General features: G+C 40.1%; 2 protein-coding genes across 2 annotated transcripts in view; one reads left to right on the top strand and one right to left on the bottom strand.

The window, feature by feature from the left end:
* LOC126416573 (keratin, type I cytoskeletal 10-like) overlaps positions 1-19,950 on the top strand; it is a 173,796-nt gene that overhangs the window by 113,519 nt on the left and 40,327 nt on the right. The window lies entirely within an intron of this gene.
* On the bottom strand, positions 1,630-15,764 carry LOC126416564 (holotricin-3-like). Its single transcript, XM_050084313.1, has 4 exons — positions 15,607-15,764; positions 10,584-10,682; positions 4,777-4,999; positions 1,630-1,727 (listed from the first exon to the last, which is right to left on the bottom strand). Exons 1-4 carry the CDS (start codon positions 15,668-15,670, stop codon positions 1,712-1,714), a joined length of 402 nt encoding a protein of 133 aa, XP_049940270.1. The 5' UTR covers positions 15,671-15,764; the 3' UTR covers positions 1,630-1,711.

Raw genomic sequence — 19,950 nt, 5'->3', positions numbered from 1 at the left:
CAACGTTACTCTCAACTGAGTTTAGGCCCTTGTCAACATAAGTAGCTAGGGTATAGTTGACTGTTGGCTGTCTAAATTATGAAGTCACCTCCAGCATAATGTTCTCACTACAAGCTCTCGATAAATTCTCAACGTACTTTCAAATTTGTTTGTATACGTGAGTATTCTTCCTTCTATAAGGATTGTTGTAATTATGCTACTTTTGCCGGAAAGTGACTCACACAATTCACCTATGCTGAGTTTTCAACTCACTCGCTTGTATTAATATAAGTAGCAATCAAAAAATCAGCAGAAAATATGGTATATGAAAGACTAAATTTCTGCACGATTCTCCGAAATTTGCAGGACCGTGAAGATAGGAGTGTGACGTCAGCAGCCTCGGTCCTCAAATTTAGTCTGGCTCCCACATACTTATGTGAAACATTTTACTCCAAAAAACTACGAGGACTATATAACTGAATCCTCTCTTGAATTCAATCATAAAAGGTAAAAAAGCTGCATTAGAACAAAACATTGTTGTCATAATTTCTCTCTAGTAAAATTTCGAATATTTATCGTTGGAAAAATAGCTTCCTTCTTTGCTTGTTAAAGATTTTATCTACGGATATCGAAAATTTATGAGGGTAGTCGACGCTTTTAGATTCCGTGTATATTACTGTAATGGACTGTGCTTTGATGCCTACATCTGGCCTAAAAGCGAAGTTGGTCAGTGCTCATAAAATGAACGTTGAAGGTAGATGCATTAATCTTTCATTACCTTTCCAGGCAAAGACCTCGTGCAGGTAGTTTATCATATTTCCCGTATGTCATTACAGGTGTCAGTTGTACGTCTGTAACATGCTGTGCATTTAAACAGTTTAGTGTTGTTTTTTATTTATATTTATTTATTTTGATGAAGTTAAGGCCGAGGGAGAAATCCGGTTCCAACACATAGCCTAGTTCCTACGAACAGCGCCAAGGTGATCGCCGAGTTTAACGTTCCATCCGACGAAAGGATCACTGACAATAGTTTCACTTGTCCTCACTACGTGAGACACTGTGGAAAGGTTTGAAACAGAACTAAGGACATTAGCGCAAAGCGTGATGATCAGAAGTTGTATACCACAATCTCTCTTACCCTTGCTGTGTACGTACTATCGATGTAGTGATCTCACAGTTTTTCTCGGCTGGATAATAATGTGTTTCAGGTTGTTCAGCCGAGTTATTTCGGTTTATACAGGAGAAACAACAATTCCGCTAAACATCCGGAAGCACAGCATTAACTACCAACTAAATTTTACTTCCAAGACCAGACTCGAACCTGCCACCTCGTAGTCGAGCGTCAGTGCAAACACATGGGGTACCGACCTCAGCTACGGGCAAGGGTACATCTGACGTACGTATGTCTTTTTCAAACATGAGCTTCAGTCAGTCACAGCTTGTACAACGGATAATGCTACTGTTTAGGCTGTTCTACATTCCGTCTGGCTACTCTGTAGCAAAACATACGTTGTTCTTGGATTTCAGATCATCGATCCCTCCGTAGCTACGTTGGTTTCGTGAAGGCTGGTTAAAGTACGTGTCTTTAGCGAGAATACATTTTCTTAGCTTACAGTATCAGGACAGAGTAAAGAACATTGACAGACCCAGTAATATTAAGAAAGAAGTTTATTTTATCCAAGTTACAATGGCATCAGTGAGCAGCAGAGACAAGCGATCACGTCCAGGCTTCTCACTTTCCATGTCCACTGAAACAAAGAAAGTAAATACATATTACATAAAGTGTTTCAAATCTTTACCGTCACATAAATTTACTTACGTCAAAAGCAGCTTAATTTTATACTTTATTTACTTATTTTCTTCTCTGACTACATCGTGCAACTTGGAGAACATTATGTAACTACATAATTTGTTAGGCCCTACAAGATCTGTCAGATCACATAATACTGTCGGCGATAGTACCAGTGACGCTTCAATCGTTAATATGAGTCCACGTAAGAAAACGAGGCAACACGAAGGAATTATCCTATTGCAACGGAAAGCGGTAGGTGTGATGTACATGTACAGACAAACAAGTGATTACAATGTCATCAAAATTGATGATTTAACAAGAGAAAGAGCTTTACAAATTGAGCAAGTCAATAACTTGCCAGTCCACCTCTGGCCCTTATGCAAGCAATTATTTGGCTTGGCATTGGTAGAGATATTGCATGTCCTCCTGAGGCATATCGTGCCAGATCCCACTGGCGCGTTAGATCCTCAAATATCCTAGCTGGTTGGAGTGCTCTGCTCGTAATGCTCTAAACGTAGCATTTCATCATCATCATCATTCGTGACAGTGGCTAGATTGGACTGTGAAAAAAACTGGTCTGAGTAAAAATTTGGACTTTGTATGGACGCTGATGACCACGCAGTTGAGCACACCGCAAATCAAACATCATCATCCAAACGTTCTCGACTGAGGAGAGATCCGGGGACCCTGCTGCGCAAGATAGGGTGTGGCAAGCACGAAGACAGCGGTAAGACCTCTCGGCTCTCGTGCTGAAATGTAATACCAGGAGGGGTTGTCATGAAAGGCGACAAAACAGGGTGTAGAATATCGTCGACGTATGGCCGTGCTGTAAGGGTGCCTCGGATCTCAACCAAAGGGGTGATATGAAATAAAATAGCATCCCAGACTTTCACTCCTTGTTGTCCGGTTGCATGGCGGGCGACCGTCAATCTGATATCCCACCACTATCCGGGTAATCTCCAGAAACATCTTCAGCCTGTAATCTCATTGATCGGAGTAGAATTGTCTTCAGCGATGTATCCCGCTACGAACTGAGCCCTGATTGCCAGCAAAGATGTGTGTGGAAATACATCAGACAGCGGTGGGGTACCAACCTGTCACCCACTGTACGTCTCGACAACCAGGAGTAATGGTATGGAGTGTCATTTGTTTTTGTTTGTAGCAGGACCGCTTTAGTTGCCATCCGCAGCACCCTTGCAGTACAGCGGCAAGTCAACGATGCTCTACGCTTTTCATGGGAAGACATCCTGGGCTTACATTTCAGAAAGATAATGCCCACCCATAGACGCAGAGAGTTTCCACTGCTTGCCTTCGACCTTGCCAAACTCTACCGCGGCCAGTAAGACTCCGCATCTCTCCCCAATTCAGAATGTTTGGAACTTTATGGGCACGACCCTCCAGCCAGCTCGGGATTTCGACGATTTAACGCGCCGATTGGACAGAATCTAGCAAGATATTTCTCAGGAGGACATCCAACAACTACCAATAAACGTCATGCCGAATAAATGCTTGAATAAGGGCCAGATGTGGATCAAAGCTTTATTGACTTGCTCAATTTGCGAAGATTGTTATTTTGAATAAATCATACAATTATTCTGAAACTGTCATCAATAGTTTTCTCTACATGTACAACACACCTACTGGTTCGCGTAAAACTCAGATAATAACTTCGTGGTGCGTCTTTTTTTAAAATTTTCTTTACTCGGAAAATATAAACTAATGAGCAAACGTCTTGACTTTCTGTCGAGCTTTACCTCTACAAATCAGTATAAAATAACACGAAAATATTCAGTTGTTTGTATTTGTCATCAAATGGCCAAAGCTTCAATAATTATCAGGTATATCGTCAGTTAAATTTTATTTGACAATCCTAATCGCTCTTTTTGTTTAATTGAAAACTGCCACTGCTGGTTTCGATAATTACTGTCATCATTAGGTGCTATTATCCTTCTAAATTAGCCCATAATCGGTCCAAAGACGTCACACACGTAAACGCAAAGGAGCGAAGCTGTTGTAAATCATGAAGGACAGGATTGTGACAGATAAATAAATGTGAATATATTTATTATTTAGAATCGGTAACATTCTGCTTACCACGTTCACAATTGTTCTTTAATGCGTTACGTTAAATTCTGACGACTGCTCAGTGACAATAAGCTATAAGTAATCTAAGTAGGCTGTTTAGGTTTTTATGTTGGTAACGCCACGTAGCGCTCTGTATGAAAATCACTGACTGTGCTATGTGCAGTTCAGTTGGATGTGAACAGCGCGTAGCGTTGCGCAGTTGGAGGTGACCCGCCAGCAGTGGTGGATGTGGGGAGAGAGAAGGCGGAGTTTTGAGAGCTGTTGATCTGGACGTGTGTACATCAGAGTCAGTAAATTTGTAAGACTGGATGTCATGAACTGATATACAGTATATATTATGACTATTGAACACTATTAAGGTATATACATTGTTTATTCTCTATCAAAATCTTTCATTTGCTAATTATACCTATCAGTAGTTAGTGCCTTCAGTAGTTTGAATCTTTTATTTAGCTAGCAGTATTGGCGCTCGCTGTATTGCAGCAGTTCGAGTAACGAAGATTTTTGTGAGGTAAGTGATTCATGAAAGATATAGGTTATTGTTAGTTAGGGCCATTCTTTTGTAGAGATTATTAGAAGTCAGACTGCGTTGCGCTAAAAATATTGTGTGTCTGTTTAGTGCTGATCAGAATAAGTAAAGAGAGAAATTTCTGAGTACGTTCAGTTTTGCTCAGCTGTTTGAAAATTAAATAACATAGAGGTTTTCCAGCACTATCATTTATAAAATTTTTCTAAGGGGTGGTTCCAGTTAGAAGCATGAATGTGTGAGAAATTGACCCTCTATAGAAGTGAGAGGTTTCTATGGAAGATCAGTAAAGCCACTCCTAATATGCCCTGTAAGTAGCAAGCATTTCTTTCGATACATCTACGTCACCTGTAATATAGTATTAGGCGAAGGAACTATGACGGCTGATACTCACTGCTTGCCACCCCCTATGCCGCCCCCAAAGCTGCCGCTGGAGCTGGAGCTGGAGGCTTGGGAGCTGCTCTGAGAGTAGCTACCGCTGCCGCCACCCCCAAAGCCGCCGCCCCCGTGATGGCCGCCTCCGAGGCCGCCTCCGTGGCCGCCTCCGTGGCCGCCAACGCCGCCTCCGCACGTCTTGCAGCCGCCGCCTCCTCGCTTCACACGTGCTGCTGCTTCACCTGCGGAGGCAATCGTGTCATCAGAACCGCCTCTTATTACGCCCTTAGAGATCTGTGCTGTAAATCAGAGCTGAATGCCGCCAGAAAGTTTCTAGTTACACTATGTGAATATGTTTGTTTTTTCAGGTTGGATTGGGCTGTTTTGGGGGAAGAGACCAAACAGCGAGGTCATCGGTCTCATCGGATTAGGGAACGATGAGGAAGGAAGTCGGCCGTGCCCTTTCAAAGGAACCATCCCGGCATTTTCCTGGAGTGATTTAGGGAAACGTCCGGGTTCCCGGGTTCGATTACCGGCGGGGTCAGGGATTTTCTCTGCCTCGTGATGGCTGGGTGTTGTGTGCTGTCCTTAGCTTAGTTAGGTTTAAGTAGTTCTAAGTTCTAGGGGACTGATGACCATAGATGTTAAGTCCCATAGTGCTCAGAGCCATTTGAACCATTTTTTTTATTTAGGGAAATCACGGAAAACCTAACTCAGGATGGTCGGACGGGGGATTGAACCGTCGTCCTCCCGAATGCGAGTCCAGTGTGCTAATCACCGCGCCTCCTGGCTCGGTGTTCTTTCTGACATTGCCGTCATCTTACTTGTAAACTGATCTCATCCATTCACAGGAGAAAATGGTTAGAGGAGTAACTTGAAGCGCGGTACAACACGATGTTTTTGACGTACACAAAGCTATGCCGAAACTAAAAGAAAAAACAAGTGGGAAAAACAATCCAAGGACCGATTATGAAGCAAACCTCGAACCTACGCGTTTATTTCGTAATAATCAATTCAGCCATCATAGCGTCGTATTTCCGTCCTCGTCAATAATTTATAAATAATATTGGTTGGTGTTTCGTTGTTACTGCCACTAAGAAAACAGTTTTAGTGGGGAAGGCCTACAGTGAGCGCACACGAGAGACATTAATTACTTAAAAAGACAAAACGATGTTGAAAAAAATTGCGTTTTTACATAATTAAACTTTTACATCTTCTCAAAAATTCCCACCTATATCAATAATGTTGTCCCAACGATAAGCTAGTTTTTTAATACCTGATACAAAGAAGTACTTGTCGTGTTGTTAGGGCGACATTCCCACAAATTCGTTGACCCACTTAGTTCTTGTTGTTTTTCCACCTAATGTCTCCTTGAGTGGACCAAACAGAAGAAAATCCAAATAAGCAAATCTGGACTGTAGGAAGGATGAAGTAGTACCTCCCAACTCAGTGGTTCCTTGGGCCAGCTGGGCAGTGCGAGGGCGAGCATTGTCGTGTAGCAACATCAAGCCTTTTCTTTTAGATCCGTGGCGTTTTTCTCTTATTGATGGCTTTAGTTTATTGATCAGCATGTCTGACTAGTTGATATTGTTTACTGTACGCTGGTCTTCCAATTAACCAAAAAAGACGATATCTTGGGCATCCCAAAAGACGGTTAAGACGACTTTTGATGCCCGTGTTCGGAATTTCTTTCGGACAGATGAGCTGGTGTGTTTCCATTCACTGCTATGTCTTTTGGATTCTGTTTCACAATGGTGAACCCAAGTTTCATTACAGGTCGAAAAATTGTTCAGAAAAGGCAACTTTACCTTTCATTACATTCTCTCAGGTACGTACATACTTTAAGTCTCGTGTACTTGTGTTATAACATTAACTCTTTCCGAACCCTCCTTGCACTTGTTTTGCTGTACTTGTGCTAGGTACTGATAACGTTACGGACTGTGTCAACCGCTATAGCAACTGTTTTTGCTATACGTCCAACTGTAACACTTCAGCCTTCATGGATGATGTCGTCAATGCGGGTTTCAAGCGAACGAGTTAACACTTCAGCTGCCCAGTCAGGAAGAGGCTCTCCAGTCAATGAGGTTCGACCACTTCTGGGTTTTTCTACTCACTAAAAATTTCCGCGGTCCGTAAAACTTTCACCGTACTGTAAGATAATTTGAGAAAAGATCTTAGCCGGTTTTTCACGTTCAGGAAGCAAAAGCGGATAACTAAACATTCTTCAACTAATGTGGGTACTTTAAGAGGACACGCCACCGTTATTTGCAAGGTTGTAAGCAAAATAATTTTTATCCGTCAGTGTTGTTCTCAACTTATCCAACGGATGCTAACCCAAAGTCAAGAAAGTAGAAAACTCCTCCAAAAGATTTCACATTTAAATCAGTATGTGTATTTATTGAATGTCCCTCATAGATACCATACAGATAGTATACCTGGAGCGGATGAGCTACGTTATAAAGCGCTCCTTGAGATACTACTCTGAACTATATACTCCAAGGAGGTAGCGTGGGCTTTTCAAGATCCTACCCATTTTAAAGTGTAACATCTTTTCAGCCAAATACCAGACTAGCTGGTAGAGGGACAGGAGGTGACCCCAATTGGAAATAACCAGGAAGTGATTTCGAGATCGCTTACGTAAAGTTTAAGATACGGGGAGTATACTGGGTTATGATACTTGTACTTGGAATCTCAGTTCACGGCGGAAGTCATCTGACAAAATTAGAACTTACATAATCAGTATGTGAAAAACTGATCTACCAGTAGGGTAGCATAGAATGCAATACAGTAAAAGTTTAACTTTTGTATTATGCAAATTGTCCTCTAAAGTAAACGTCGAATGAATGATAAGCACACCATATTTAAGATTTAAGTAAAACCAAACTGTTGTGAAACTTAAGGAAAGTTGCAACCGCAATTTGATTGTTTGGTATGTTTCATTATACGATCTACATTTCAGCTTCAGACCATTGTCAATTGTTACAAATGACTGATTTTTATATCACACCCGTTAATAAATCGTGCAAGTCGCCAGCCAATTATCATATCATACAAAATTGTTACGTAAGAAGTAAAAGACAAAATCCTGTTAAACAGGATCCGTAGGCGAATGACAGCCCTCTGGTTATAATGAAGATGGGACGAAGGTTATTCTATCTTAGAGGTAACAAACATAAGATGGTCAGATTAACGATATAATGACGAAAAGGAAAAAAATAGAAGGGTACAAATACGCCATTGGAATGCAAACTACGTTGAGCATGAAACACAAGTATTAGAGAACGAATAATTTAAAAAAAATTCAATACTTTCTGACGAGTGTCTTTCTCAAAAAATATAATCACGATAATGAAGTTTAAGTCCCTTCTTAGCATAAAGGAAGCGGAAGTGTCGACATTCATCGTATGGGGCCTTAGCGTAAAGTAAGCAGAAGTACCACCATTCATCGTATTGGAATAGCGGAAAATCTTTAAACACAACTAATATAAAAATACTTCGTAGTGATTTGCCTGGAACACAAAATTTCGAACCGTAATAACTGATCACAGCAAAAACTTTAATAATCAACTGACAGATCTTCCAGGAACTGAGTGTCCTCATCTTTCGATTGTAGCAGACGTTTCTAACGATAGCAAAACTTCGACATACCTTAGTTACTGCTATCCAATATCGATTACCTGACCTCGTATAATTTTTTTTTTTTTTTTGTACAATACGCGAAACACTTTTCCATGCATGACTTACTGACTTATTACTATCTTCTCTCTGGCGTCTGTCAAGAAGCTTCAAACCCTTCATTGCAACACTGAAACGTTGATATAGGGACTCATGCCAGTATATGGATTCAAATACCGTGTACATGCCACTCATTTCAGCATGATTTGAATAGACCATCTCTGTAAGTTTTAATATCTTACGCATTAAAGCTGTTTAAAAGTCATATTGACAGTGCTTCACGGGTTCCATCATATGAAACAGTTCCGTTTACTGTATCGAATATGAACTACCTTAAATACTGTGGGAATAGGGCATGGAGAATGCAGTGATAGTTGGAACAAATTGTTTCCCTCATTTCATGTTCCTACGGCTCCACATAATGCAGCTGGAATTTTCTGAACAGTTATTACGTAAAGTCACTTAGTACCAGACTTATTACGTCCTGTTAGCTTTGCTGCCAGTACCCTCTCACTTCTCCCGAGCATCTGCTCAGTCACTGTGTCGTTATGAAGTACACTGTTAAATATAAGCACCGTAAGAAACCCTTCGCCTTGAATCAACCGTTTGCTCTGCTGCGCTGTGTGGTGAAAGCTTCTGCAAATATAAATTGTGTGACAAACGAGGAATCGAACCAACTCTTCTAGCAACTGATCCTTCTTAGAATTCCTTGTGGACAAAATGCTTGTGAAACGCAAATGTTCGATACGAAATTTTAGTGTACTAGTAAGCATAATCTGTCACGGGAAAGATGGTTTTCGCACACAATAATTTGTAGCAAAAGAAGAATGTCCTCAATAGCCGCCTGATTTAAGGTGCCATCATTTACCCAGTGCAGAGACACTCCAGGAGCGTTTCAGCCGCTGAGAACAGAGGTAGCATAAAAGCAGTGTAAAATATAGTTGACTCCAAAACACTTTTGTTCACGACACTAATAGTTCCAACATTAGGAATATCATCTGACCATTTATCTTCCTAAAACTGAGAACTCTCCTTATTTGGCTAATACATAAAATATTGAGAAAGATCAAGAATCAATATGTAATATTTAATACCCTACACTTACAGAGCACCTTGAAACTGGCCCTATCGGTACAGCACGCTGCAGAAATTAAAACCACAGCATATATACGAATTATTACGGCGAAAGAGAAGAAACTATAAAAACATGCAATTATTGTGACAGTTCACAAAATGCAATGTCTCTGATGAAGAAAATTGAAGGTCTGTAGACACAACTAATAATAACGTATGTTTACGGAATCTTCGCATCAAATGTTCAAAATGCGTGTGAAATCTTATGGGACTTAACTGCTAAGGTCATCACTGCATAAGCTTACACACTACTTAACCTAAATTATCCTAAGGACAAAGACACACCCATGCCCGAGGGAGGACTCGAACCTCCGGCGGGAGAGGCCGCGCAATCTGTAACATGGCACCTCAAACCGCGCGGCCACTGCGTGCGGCAAGGTTTTGCAAATGGCTCTGAGCACTATAGGACTTAACATCTATGGTCATCAGTCCAAAGTTTTGCAGTACAAGGTGTTAGTGACATAACGAAATAATTTTCTATGCGAGATTTCATGTTTGCTATGCATCAATTACCTCAAGCATTTCGTCGCTTATAGTATGACGCATACAGTATGACTCAACTATCGGAAAGAAAGTCTCGTAAAATAGCTATTAAAAGCTACTGCACTGCAGTAAGCGATTTCAGGTGATATTAATTACTGAAGAAATTAATAAAACCCATCAAACAATTACTATTATGTCGTATCTTCAATCATTTATAGTTTCGATGATTCCTGAGGAGATATTCATAAGACTTTCCTTTTATTGATATCGGGCACTGTTCCGGTGAAAGATCATTTTGTATAAGAGGAGTTAGGGACATTCTAATGAAATGCAAGCCCTTTTCATATAAATGCATGAGACGAAATGTGAGATAATTTATACAGAAAATTCACCATATCTCTTTTCCAAGAAATGTTGACAACAATGAAAACAAAATATGTACTGCAGAATCTGTTCTTACCAATAACTGTACCATGGGTATAGAGATAACTAATGTATGTATCTGTAAAAAAGAGTTGTGGCTTTCGAACTTACCTTCTGCAGCCTGAGAAGCAGCTGGTACTTCCTCAGATGGTACCTTCTCTTCGTGAACTTTCACGGCTTCTTCATTAACATCTGGCGTCGGTGAAGCATCTGGAAGACAAGCAGCGAGTTCAGTGAGTTAGATAGCGAGGAAGTGAATTCAGTTAACGAATTCGATGATAGGAGAAACGAGAAAGGGAGACGCTGTTGACAACTTGAGACCTACATTAAGAATGCAATGAGCACATGTAAGACCGAAATGGCTTAATTTCTTTTACCCGTAAAGGAACGTCATGATAATATAAATGTTCCTAAACTGTCAAAATCCAAATTCTATAAATCAATTATTATTATTTGTCTCTCCCGCGAACTGACTTTCCACTTATTCGCTCCCTTAATTAAAAAAAAAAAACTGTCAATTAGTTTGCCACAATCAAAGTACTTCACTCACGTCTTCCTTACAAAGGTTCCATGTCACTACTAAAAATGGTTCAGATGGCTCTGAGCACTATGGGACTTAACGTCTAAGGTCATCAGTCCCCTAGAACTTAGAACTAATTAAACCTAACCAACCTAAGGACATCACACACATCCACGCCCCAGGCAGGATTTGAACCTGCGACCGTAGCGGTAGCGCGGTTCCAGACTGAAGCACCTAGAACCGCTCGGCCACGCAGGCCGGATATGTCACTACTCATCCCTCACACGAAAGGGTGCTGGCGAGTGCAAATGCGCAAACACAATCACACACGCAAATATACAAAGGGGTGAGTGGCCACGCCCTTGTGTAAGAGTTTCTGAAACCATTTTCCTCGCTTCAGTATACAGTTATCGAATTATGTGTATTTGTACTGTAGTGATCCAGTTCCTTGCCATGATTAGATTTCGACATTTTGGTGCGATGACCAAACAAATGTATTCTATTTCATGGAATATGTGACAGACAAAACCGCTAATGTTCTTATCAGGTCATTAAAAAACCATATAATATCATTCTGATTTAATGAATTAAACTGATAGCTAAAAGGTCTTCACTAGTACCTAATATTGGTTCATTTCACAAAATGTTGTGGTTTATACTTTTAGTAATGTTCCTTCACATTTCTCCAGGAAGAAAATTCTGTTAATTGTCTGGAAACTGAAACGTTTACGGACGTTTCCGCATGGCAGACAAATTATTTTCGTCCTACCTCTTGTAAGTAATGGTGGAATGGAAATATGTACTACATTCATCATCGCAGATATTTTACTTTAGATTCTTAGTACAAAATGAAGTGATTTATATTGAAAATATTTCGTTGCTTTTCTGCTTGCTGAGCCACAGAAAGACCTGTCACTTCCCACAATGCTTCCATGACATTCTCTTTGCTGACATCTCCACCGAAATATTAGAATATGAATACATGCCAAGAAAGATACTATTCGTGAAAGTATACTACATTAAAGTATTTCTTATTGTATTTTTTTTTTATTTCAGACGTGTCGCACTTTTAGATCACGTTAGTGGTAGCGCAGACAACTTATTTTGGCACCCATCAAAGGCCCGTCGACAGTGGTACAGGAAGGACTACACCAGACTCTGATGCAAGCTCATTCTCAAAAATGAGACTACAACGCCATTTGCAACTGACAGATCTCTTAAGGAGTATGACCTTAAATTTGATTTTATGACACAGTGGAAATGCGCGATTAGTGTAGAGGCGAAAGCTAATTTTGGTTATTTATTTATTTCTCATGATCAGTTTATGCCTTTCAGACTTCGTCACATCGCTTCAGGGCTACAAGCGTACCGTTCTTTTTGTTTTATTGCTTCAGAAAATTTATTAATAATAGTAGTGATTTAAAACAAGATGTTAATGCACAAATAAAATAAAATCATAATAATGAGTTACTACGGCAAATTAAGTTGTTAGAAAGAGAAATGACAGTTGAACAGCCCACCTAGGGAGATGGTAAACGTCCAGTAGGAAATGAGAGCAGTCATTCTAATGGAGTAAAGGTGCCTTCAAAATCAAGGACAGATATTTTTTCCATTTAGGAAATAAGCCATTAGTTTTCTTTTGACGATAGAATTGTATTTCTGTTGTGTGATAGATACAGGGAGATCATTTAACTTGAGTGCCAACCATGAATAAGATTATAGAGAAGGTGGCTGTGTGATTAAATGAAACAGAAAGGATTTTGCTATGATGGGATGTGTAGTTGATTCTATGTACTTTTTCGAACCACATTTTATTGCCACTTGGCATATCTGTGTGACCAGTGAGCAAATAATCTTTTACACCTAAAAGTATTAAATGTTTAGGTAATGACATTATTGTTTGGAAAATTAGGTGTACAAATTTTTTCTCACTATTGTGGAATAATGAACCCTGTTTCTCTACTCATCACGTCTGCTATTGAACAATTAATATTTTCAAGTATGGAATGAAACGTAAGGACCCACTGATGGTGTAATAATTAGACATATTCAGGCGACAAAATGGAGGGGAATTTGTATTCCTAAAAACAGATAGAATTCATTCCCATAATCATTCTGCAAAACAAGTGTACTTTATTTCGAACAATGCTAATCAATAATGATTATACAAAAATACTGATTACTTCTTTTGGATCATGTTGTCTCTGTGAAAACGGTGCAAAAAATTGAATATAATTTCCCATATGTACCACGGTATTCAGAGTTATACTTGAAGCAAGATGAAGCATGCAGTCGTATATGCGTTGTGTAAAGCATTGTGGAAGTGTCAACTAGTAATGATTTGTGTGAGTCTTCTAATCTGTACACAAATATGGTTTATCGTTAATTTAATAGGGTTATTGTGTAAACTTAAGGGTTTTGAATTTAATTAACGTTTTTAGTCGCCTTAACAAGAACTAAACCACACACTTTGCACCAGATACGAACGCCATTGGCAGTTTACAGAAAGAACAGATGCTGTTGGCCTAAATGCTCGTACTGAGCGACATATTGTCCTCTACCTTTCGAGGTGCAGTTGTGAGTTCCATCAGTATATAACGCGAACATCAGGTTAATGACTATTGACTTTGTACGCCGGGAAACCTGAATGTGATTTATAAGTGGTTCCCCATACTCATCTGGACAGTGCTGGACTATTTCCCCATCTTTCAAAAATGGTTCAAATGCTGCTACAAATCATGAAGGACAGGTTCAAATGGTTCTGAGCACAATGGAACTTAACATCTAAGGTCATCAGTCCACTATAACTTAGAACTACATAAACCTAATTAGCCTAACGACGTCACAGACATCCATGCCTGAGGCAGGATTCGAACCTGCGACCGTAGCGATCGCGCGGTTCCAGACTGAAGCGCCTAGAACCGCTCGGCCGGCTCTCCGTCTTTATCGCAGCAACACAACACACAATAACAGGGAGATGGCGCAGTGATGACACACTGGTCTCGTATTCGGGAGCGTGGGGCTTCCGAACACCCATCCAACCACCCAGAATTGTTTTCTGTTGCTACTGTAAATCGATTAAGGCTATTGCCGGGATGATTCCTTTAAAATGAACATAGCTTATTGCCTTTCCTTTTCTTTCCTAGAGCTTGGGTCTATCTCCAGTGACGTCATCGTCGATGGAAAGCTGAACTCTAATATTATCTTCTGCCTTTTACAGCACACGGAACAAAACGCACGAGAATTGCTTTTAGATTTACACGAATTTCGCTCTCATTATTAGAAAACGCGACTTTTCGGTGACAAGAATTAAGTGTTGAATGTATGGGGACTGATTTATATCGGAAGAGCAACTCTAAGGAATGAAGAAGCTGTAACACTGGTATTCACTCTCTTTTAATCATCATCTGAAATCTTAAGGAAAATCTAGTGCAGTTAACGTTCACCGTGCAAAGAGTGAATCAGGCTATAGTGTCCAAACTTGGAATCCAAGTGTATGAAGGAAACCATTGTGATAGAATTAGAATGCACATAATTGGACGGTAAGTTCGCATTAAAATATGAAATAGCAATCGGCGTCTCTCAGGGATGCGTGATAGGACCACATGTAGTCCCAGTAACTACCAATGAATGATTAGGCGCCTTGAGTAGGCTACGGCAATGCAGTCACCACCAAATTGAGCTCTCACGCCTGGCTATGACGTCGCATGCAACAAGAAGGTGGGACCACGCTACTAAGATAAAACGAATTTTACCGTGGCCCTACTTTATACGAACTAGATACACTGTTAACTGTGATCCTTGTAGATGGAAATAAATGTTAACTTACGTTTACGTACTCACATTGAAATGAGACTCTTCTGTTAGAAGAAGTAGACAGTCGAAAGGTCTGATATAGCTACGGAGCCTGTCATGAGATCACCAGGTTGCGGTGTCTTCGCCGTAATGGTATATTCCATCACCCTTGAACTTCAGTTTTAACATGTTTATGGGATAATTTGTATAAGAGTTACAATACCATTATAACCATTATAACCATTATATAAGAGTTACAATAGCATTAAAGAGTTCTCTTCATCAATGTTACGCCTTTTTAGAATTCCGTTAAAAAGTATACAGCTCCATTGAAACAAATGGTAATTCCTTATATATATATATATATATATATATATATATATATATATATATATATATATATATATATATATATATATATATATATATATATATAAAATCGGATTATCAGCCGTCAAGGTATCATTTTGGAGCAATGTTTCGACACATTTTCTGCTCGTCATCTTCAGTCGCAGTGTCCACTTCATTTGAAGATGACCAGTAGAAAACTTGTCGAAAAGTTGCCTCTGTACAACGCCTTCACTATTCTTATAATCTGAGAAAACTTCATCATCGAGATTCGCCGAAAAAGCCTGTATTCCCATACGTAAGTATGAGAGAGATTGTTGGGAAACATTCTCTCTGATTATTTGGTTAAATGGACATAGCAGTCTTGGTGGAAGACTCTATAGGTTTGTGCAGAGAAATGTCCTATACTTAGCAAAAATACCACCGGCAGACGTCAAACTGTTGACAACTGCTCGCAGTAGGAGGTCTTACCCGTCCAGGAGAGGAGGAGGACGCAGAGCACGGCTGCGAGAGCGATCTGTGTCAGGCACCTCATGTTGCGGACTGTTGTCTGACCAGTGCAGTAGGCGGCCTTTTATAGAACGGTCGCGGCTTGCACCGTCACGCTGCCCAAGAGCACACGGGGTGTTTCCCCTCTACTCGCAGGCGGGCGAGCGTCTGCGACCGGCTTATCTGCAACGTCGCTGTCCTTGGACTCCCAGCTGGGGCCAATTTGGCTTTGTGATCTCGATTAGTGCTTCGCATACCCCGCTCATACAGACGTCAGTGCTGGAGCTCCTATTCACGAGTTCCGAGAAGCCTCCATTTCCTCAAATCTCTCCTGTCATATTTTGGTTGCACGTTCATCATTTGGGCCGTTCGAGTCGCTGACCCCAAGTCTGAGAGCTGCCACGGCAGATACACAGACTCGCATGTGTGATACGAAATCTTAAAAAGTACTTGGGAAACACTTATTTCATGGTACTGGGTATCGCAAGAATAGTTTGTTAATGTCTATAAGTGCATCAGCATAATTATGCACTGTAGGATTCACAATAATAATTATTAAATATAAAATCTGTACTCGATTTTGAGTTCGTCTCTGGTTCGTAGGTTGGGTGTGATCTATAATGCATACTATAATTAACAGCTAAAGCTACTACGATGATATTGTACGATAATAGAAAAAAATAATTCTAGTAAACACGTGTCTGCATACAAGTCGTTTGGGAGATAACTGCGAATGTGTGGGAGAACCAGTATGAAATATTGTTCTAATCGGTACAAAAGTATACCAAATGAGTCTTATCGATCAAGCCCCCGTCTAACTGCACTCAAATTTCACACGCGGTGCATATATGATGGAGCAGTGGCAAACTTTGCTGCTGATTTAAGACTACATCTGATGTGCTAATATGGTCCAAGAGCTGAGCCTATATCTGGTCCTCCAAGATCACCTGACCTGAATCGTTTGCAATTTTCTGTCTGGGGTCAACTGAATAGTGAAACGGGCAGCTCTCCCGTTGATGAGTAGTGAATTGTAAAGATTTACGGAACGATCCGGGCATATTTGAAATATTTCGTAACTCACTCTAGAGGCGTGTGTTGTATTGCATCCCAATGCGAGGACGACTGGTGGAGCACCTACTATAACAGATGCGACTGTATAGTAAATTAAACGTCTAACGTGGTGAAAAAGAAGAATAACTTCGTGTGGTTCAGTGCCCTGGTGCAAATGTTTCAAGCGGACGCCACTTCGGCGACTTGCATGTTCTTAACCTATCCGAGATATCCAACGGTGGAGAGGGCACCTGCAATTTGAAGTGGAATCCGGACCACATGTTTCTGGCGAATCTTCGCATCATTGAGAGGCGAATGTTAGGTTAAAGGCAAACTGAAAGAAGTCCATAGTTCGATTGTGATTCGATACCACCATTCTTTCAGTTCCCAGGCACACGTTTTACTGATAGACCACCAAGCCTCATTAATAAGCCTGATAGCTGTCTTTCCATCCCGCAAGTACGGAAACTAAACACTTAGCAATATCGAAAGGGTAATTGCTTTATATCATTTTAGATTAGTGTCATAGAGTGGAAGTGTATTTATCGCTTCTTTGGCCAGTATAAATTTATACTTTTGAAGAACTGTAACTGTCCGCCTCCATAAATAAGTGTCCAACATGTCTGAATGGTACTGCCTTGGTGGAAGGACTGGTACGGGTTCCACTCAGCCTCGTGATGTCAGCTGAGGAGGTGCCTGAGTGAGAAGTAGCGGCTCCTAGGTCTACAAAGCCGACGACGACCTAGACAGCGGTGTGCTCATCCCATAGCCCTCTATACCGTACCCGAATGATTCCAGATGGCAACATGGCAGAGAATGATACCGCGGCCGGTCGCTGCTGAATGATCCGTCAGTGCCACGACGCGGAGCTCTGTTTTACGACTTCTATTTGTCATGCCAATTCTGGAGAACATTTTGTGTTATCGGCTGAATTTAGTGACGGACTATGATCTTCGACATTGTAAACTGAGATCGACGGGGGTATAAAAAGCGCGATGTGCATTTGTTTTGTCACACCTTTTTTCCGATTCATACCTGGAACGTAGTTGGAGAAGAGTGTGATCTATTTTATTGAAATCTATGATCTATTTTAGAGTTATTGCTAGGAGAATTTCGCATTGAACCACTTGTGGGGTCACAGCCAGACTTTGCTGATATTCCTCCATCTTCTTTTGATGTTCAACCCTGAGGTTGGTTTCCAGCAGAGCGCCATTCCTCTCTTCTGTCTGCCATCCTCTTCATTTCCACGTATGTGTTACATACAACGTCATTCATTATCTGTTGCACGTATAATATCCTTGGACGCCCCCGCCGGTTCCTTCCCTCAGTAGCTCCTTCTGCCATTGTTCCAATGATGTTGTTGTGTCGTAGGATGTGCTCTACAAGTTTGTATCTTCTTGTTTGGATGTACCTCCACAGAGATCAGGTTCCCTGTACTCTTCTAAGTACCTCTTCATTTGTTACTTTGTCTCTCCAGCTGATCTTCATCATCCTTCTATAGCACCACATCTCCAGGGCCTCTAGCCGTCTTCTCTCTTCTCTTCCAATTGTCCAAGTTTCACATCCGTATGGGGCCACACTCCAAACGAAACCTTTCAAGATACGTTTCCTTATTTTCAGACTGATGTTGTTGCTGGTGAGTAAGTTCCTTCTCCGATTAAATGCAATTTTGGCCTTTTGTATTCTGCTCGCAATTTCTTTCCGGCTTCTACCATCCCTTGTGATTTTGCTTCCCAGGTAAGTAAATTCCTTAATCATTTCCAGCTCCTCTCTTCCAATTCTCATTCTCAGAGGTTCATATTCTGCTCCTGTACGGCATGCCATCACTTTTGTCTTTTTCTTGTTTATTCTCATTCCATACTGATTACATAGAATTTTTTCCATTATTCTGAGGTCTTCCTCTAGATCTTCTTTTGTCTCCGTGACTATAGAAATATCATCTGCATAACGTAGCAAGTCTATCTTGTGCCCATTAATTTTTAAATTAATTATTGAATTAATGGGCTTGCCCCATATCAAGGGAAATAATTATTAAATGACAGTGTCTACTACGTTTAAGCGAAACAATATTTAGTTTTATTGGCACCAACATATATGTATTGCAGCGATGCATGAACCTTGTAACTAGTAGTGAGAAACATTTCGCAAAAATTATGTTGTTAGACTATTATAAAAGCATATGTACGAGTGAGAAAAGCTCTCTTGTTATCTCGTGCTCTTGCTCTCTTGTTGTCTTGTCGTTAGAACTTGGATGGAATTAGGTCTTTGTCGCTGAGGTGTACTAATAAAAGTGAGTGATTTACGTGTGTAGAATGCATGTTCATTATTGGATAAAAAAATTAATTGCGTATTAGGACTACGTTATTGGAAGATTCTGTCTCATTTTAGATAAAAAGAGCACGGAACACAAATTCTAGAGAGTAAATAATTTCAAAAGATTGAATAGTTACTGACGAGTGTTTTCGTCAAAAAACATAGTACCGTTAATAAAGTTTAAGCTCCATGTTAGCATAATGAAAGCAGAAGTGTCTACATTCATCATAGATTTAATAATTAAATACGTAAACTTTTCGTTTGGTTCGAGATTATTTCAGAACCATTTTGTGTTATTACTTTCTGCATTTTTTAAGTTCATTAGAACCTGTAGTCATTTATTTTTCTCGAAGTCCGATAGTTTTTCTGAGTGCAGTTATTACGAAAGTAGATATCATTTCTTTTCAAGGTCAGTAAAATACCATACGAATTGTTTCCAGACTAACTCTGGATTGCAGTTCAAAAGTATCATTCTTGAGTTTTACGAAAGCAATTGTGATTAAACGAAAGAGTATCAATTCCCAGTTCCCTTATAACGTAGCCGCCAAAGATAAAGTTTTCAGAATAATTCTGCGTAACAGTTCGTGCTCTTGAATATCAGATGTAGGACATTAAAAGATTTCACGTAATTACAGGCGATAATTTTTTAACTCCCTATTTTTATCTAACTTCTGATTTTAACAGTGTTGCAGTATAATTGTGTCTTGCTTTGGTGGATTTTTCGCTTCAGTTTTGCCAAAGTGCAGAGGCTAAGCGCACAACAGCGTCCAAAGAAAATTTGTTTCTTGTGTAGTGACATTATATCGTTTCCTCTGGCCACCTACATCACAGCTCTGATGGAACATGATACGATTTTCTCGTAGATTGAAATTGTATCTTTTCGACGGAATGGAGACATTTCGTAAATAAAAAAAATATTGATAGAAGACGATAAGATTTTTTTCCATGTTGCTCTTAGTATTG

Source organism: Schistocerca serialis, chromosome 1 (assembly GCF_023864345.2).
Source record: "Schistocerca serialis cubense isolate TAMUIC-IGC-003099 chromosome 1, iqSchSeri2.2, whole genome shotgun sequence".
Lineage (NCBI taxonomy): Eukaryota > Metazoa > Arthropoda > Insecta > Orthoptera > Acrididae > Schistocerca > Schistocerca serialis.
Note: the sequence above shows the minus strand (reverse complement) of the source record. Positions and strands in the feature narration are given on the sequence as shown.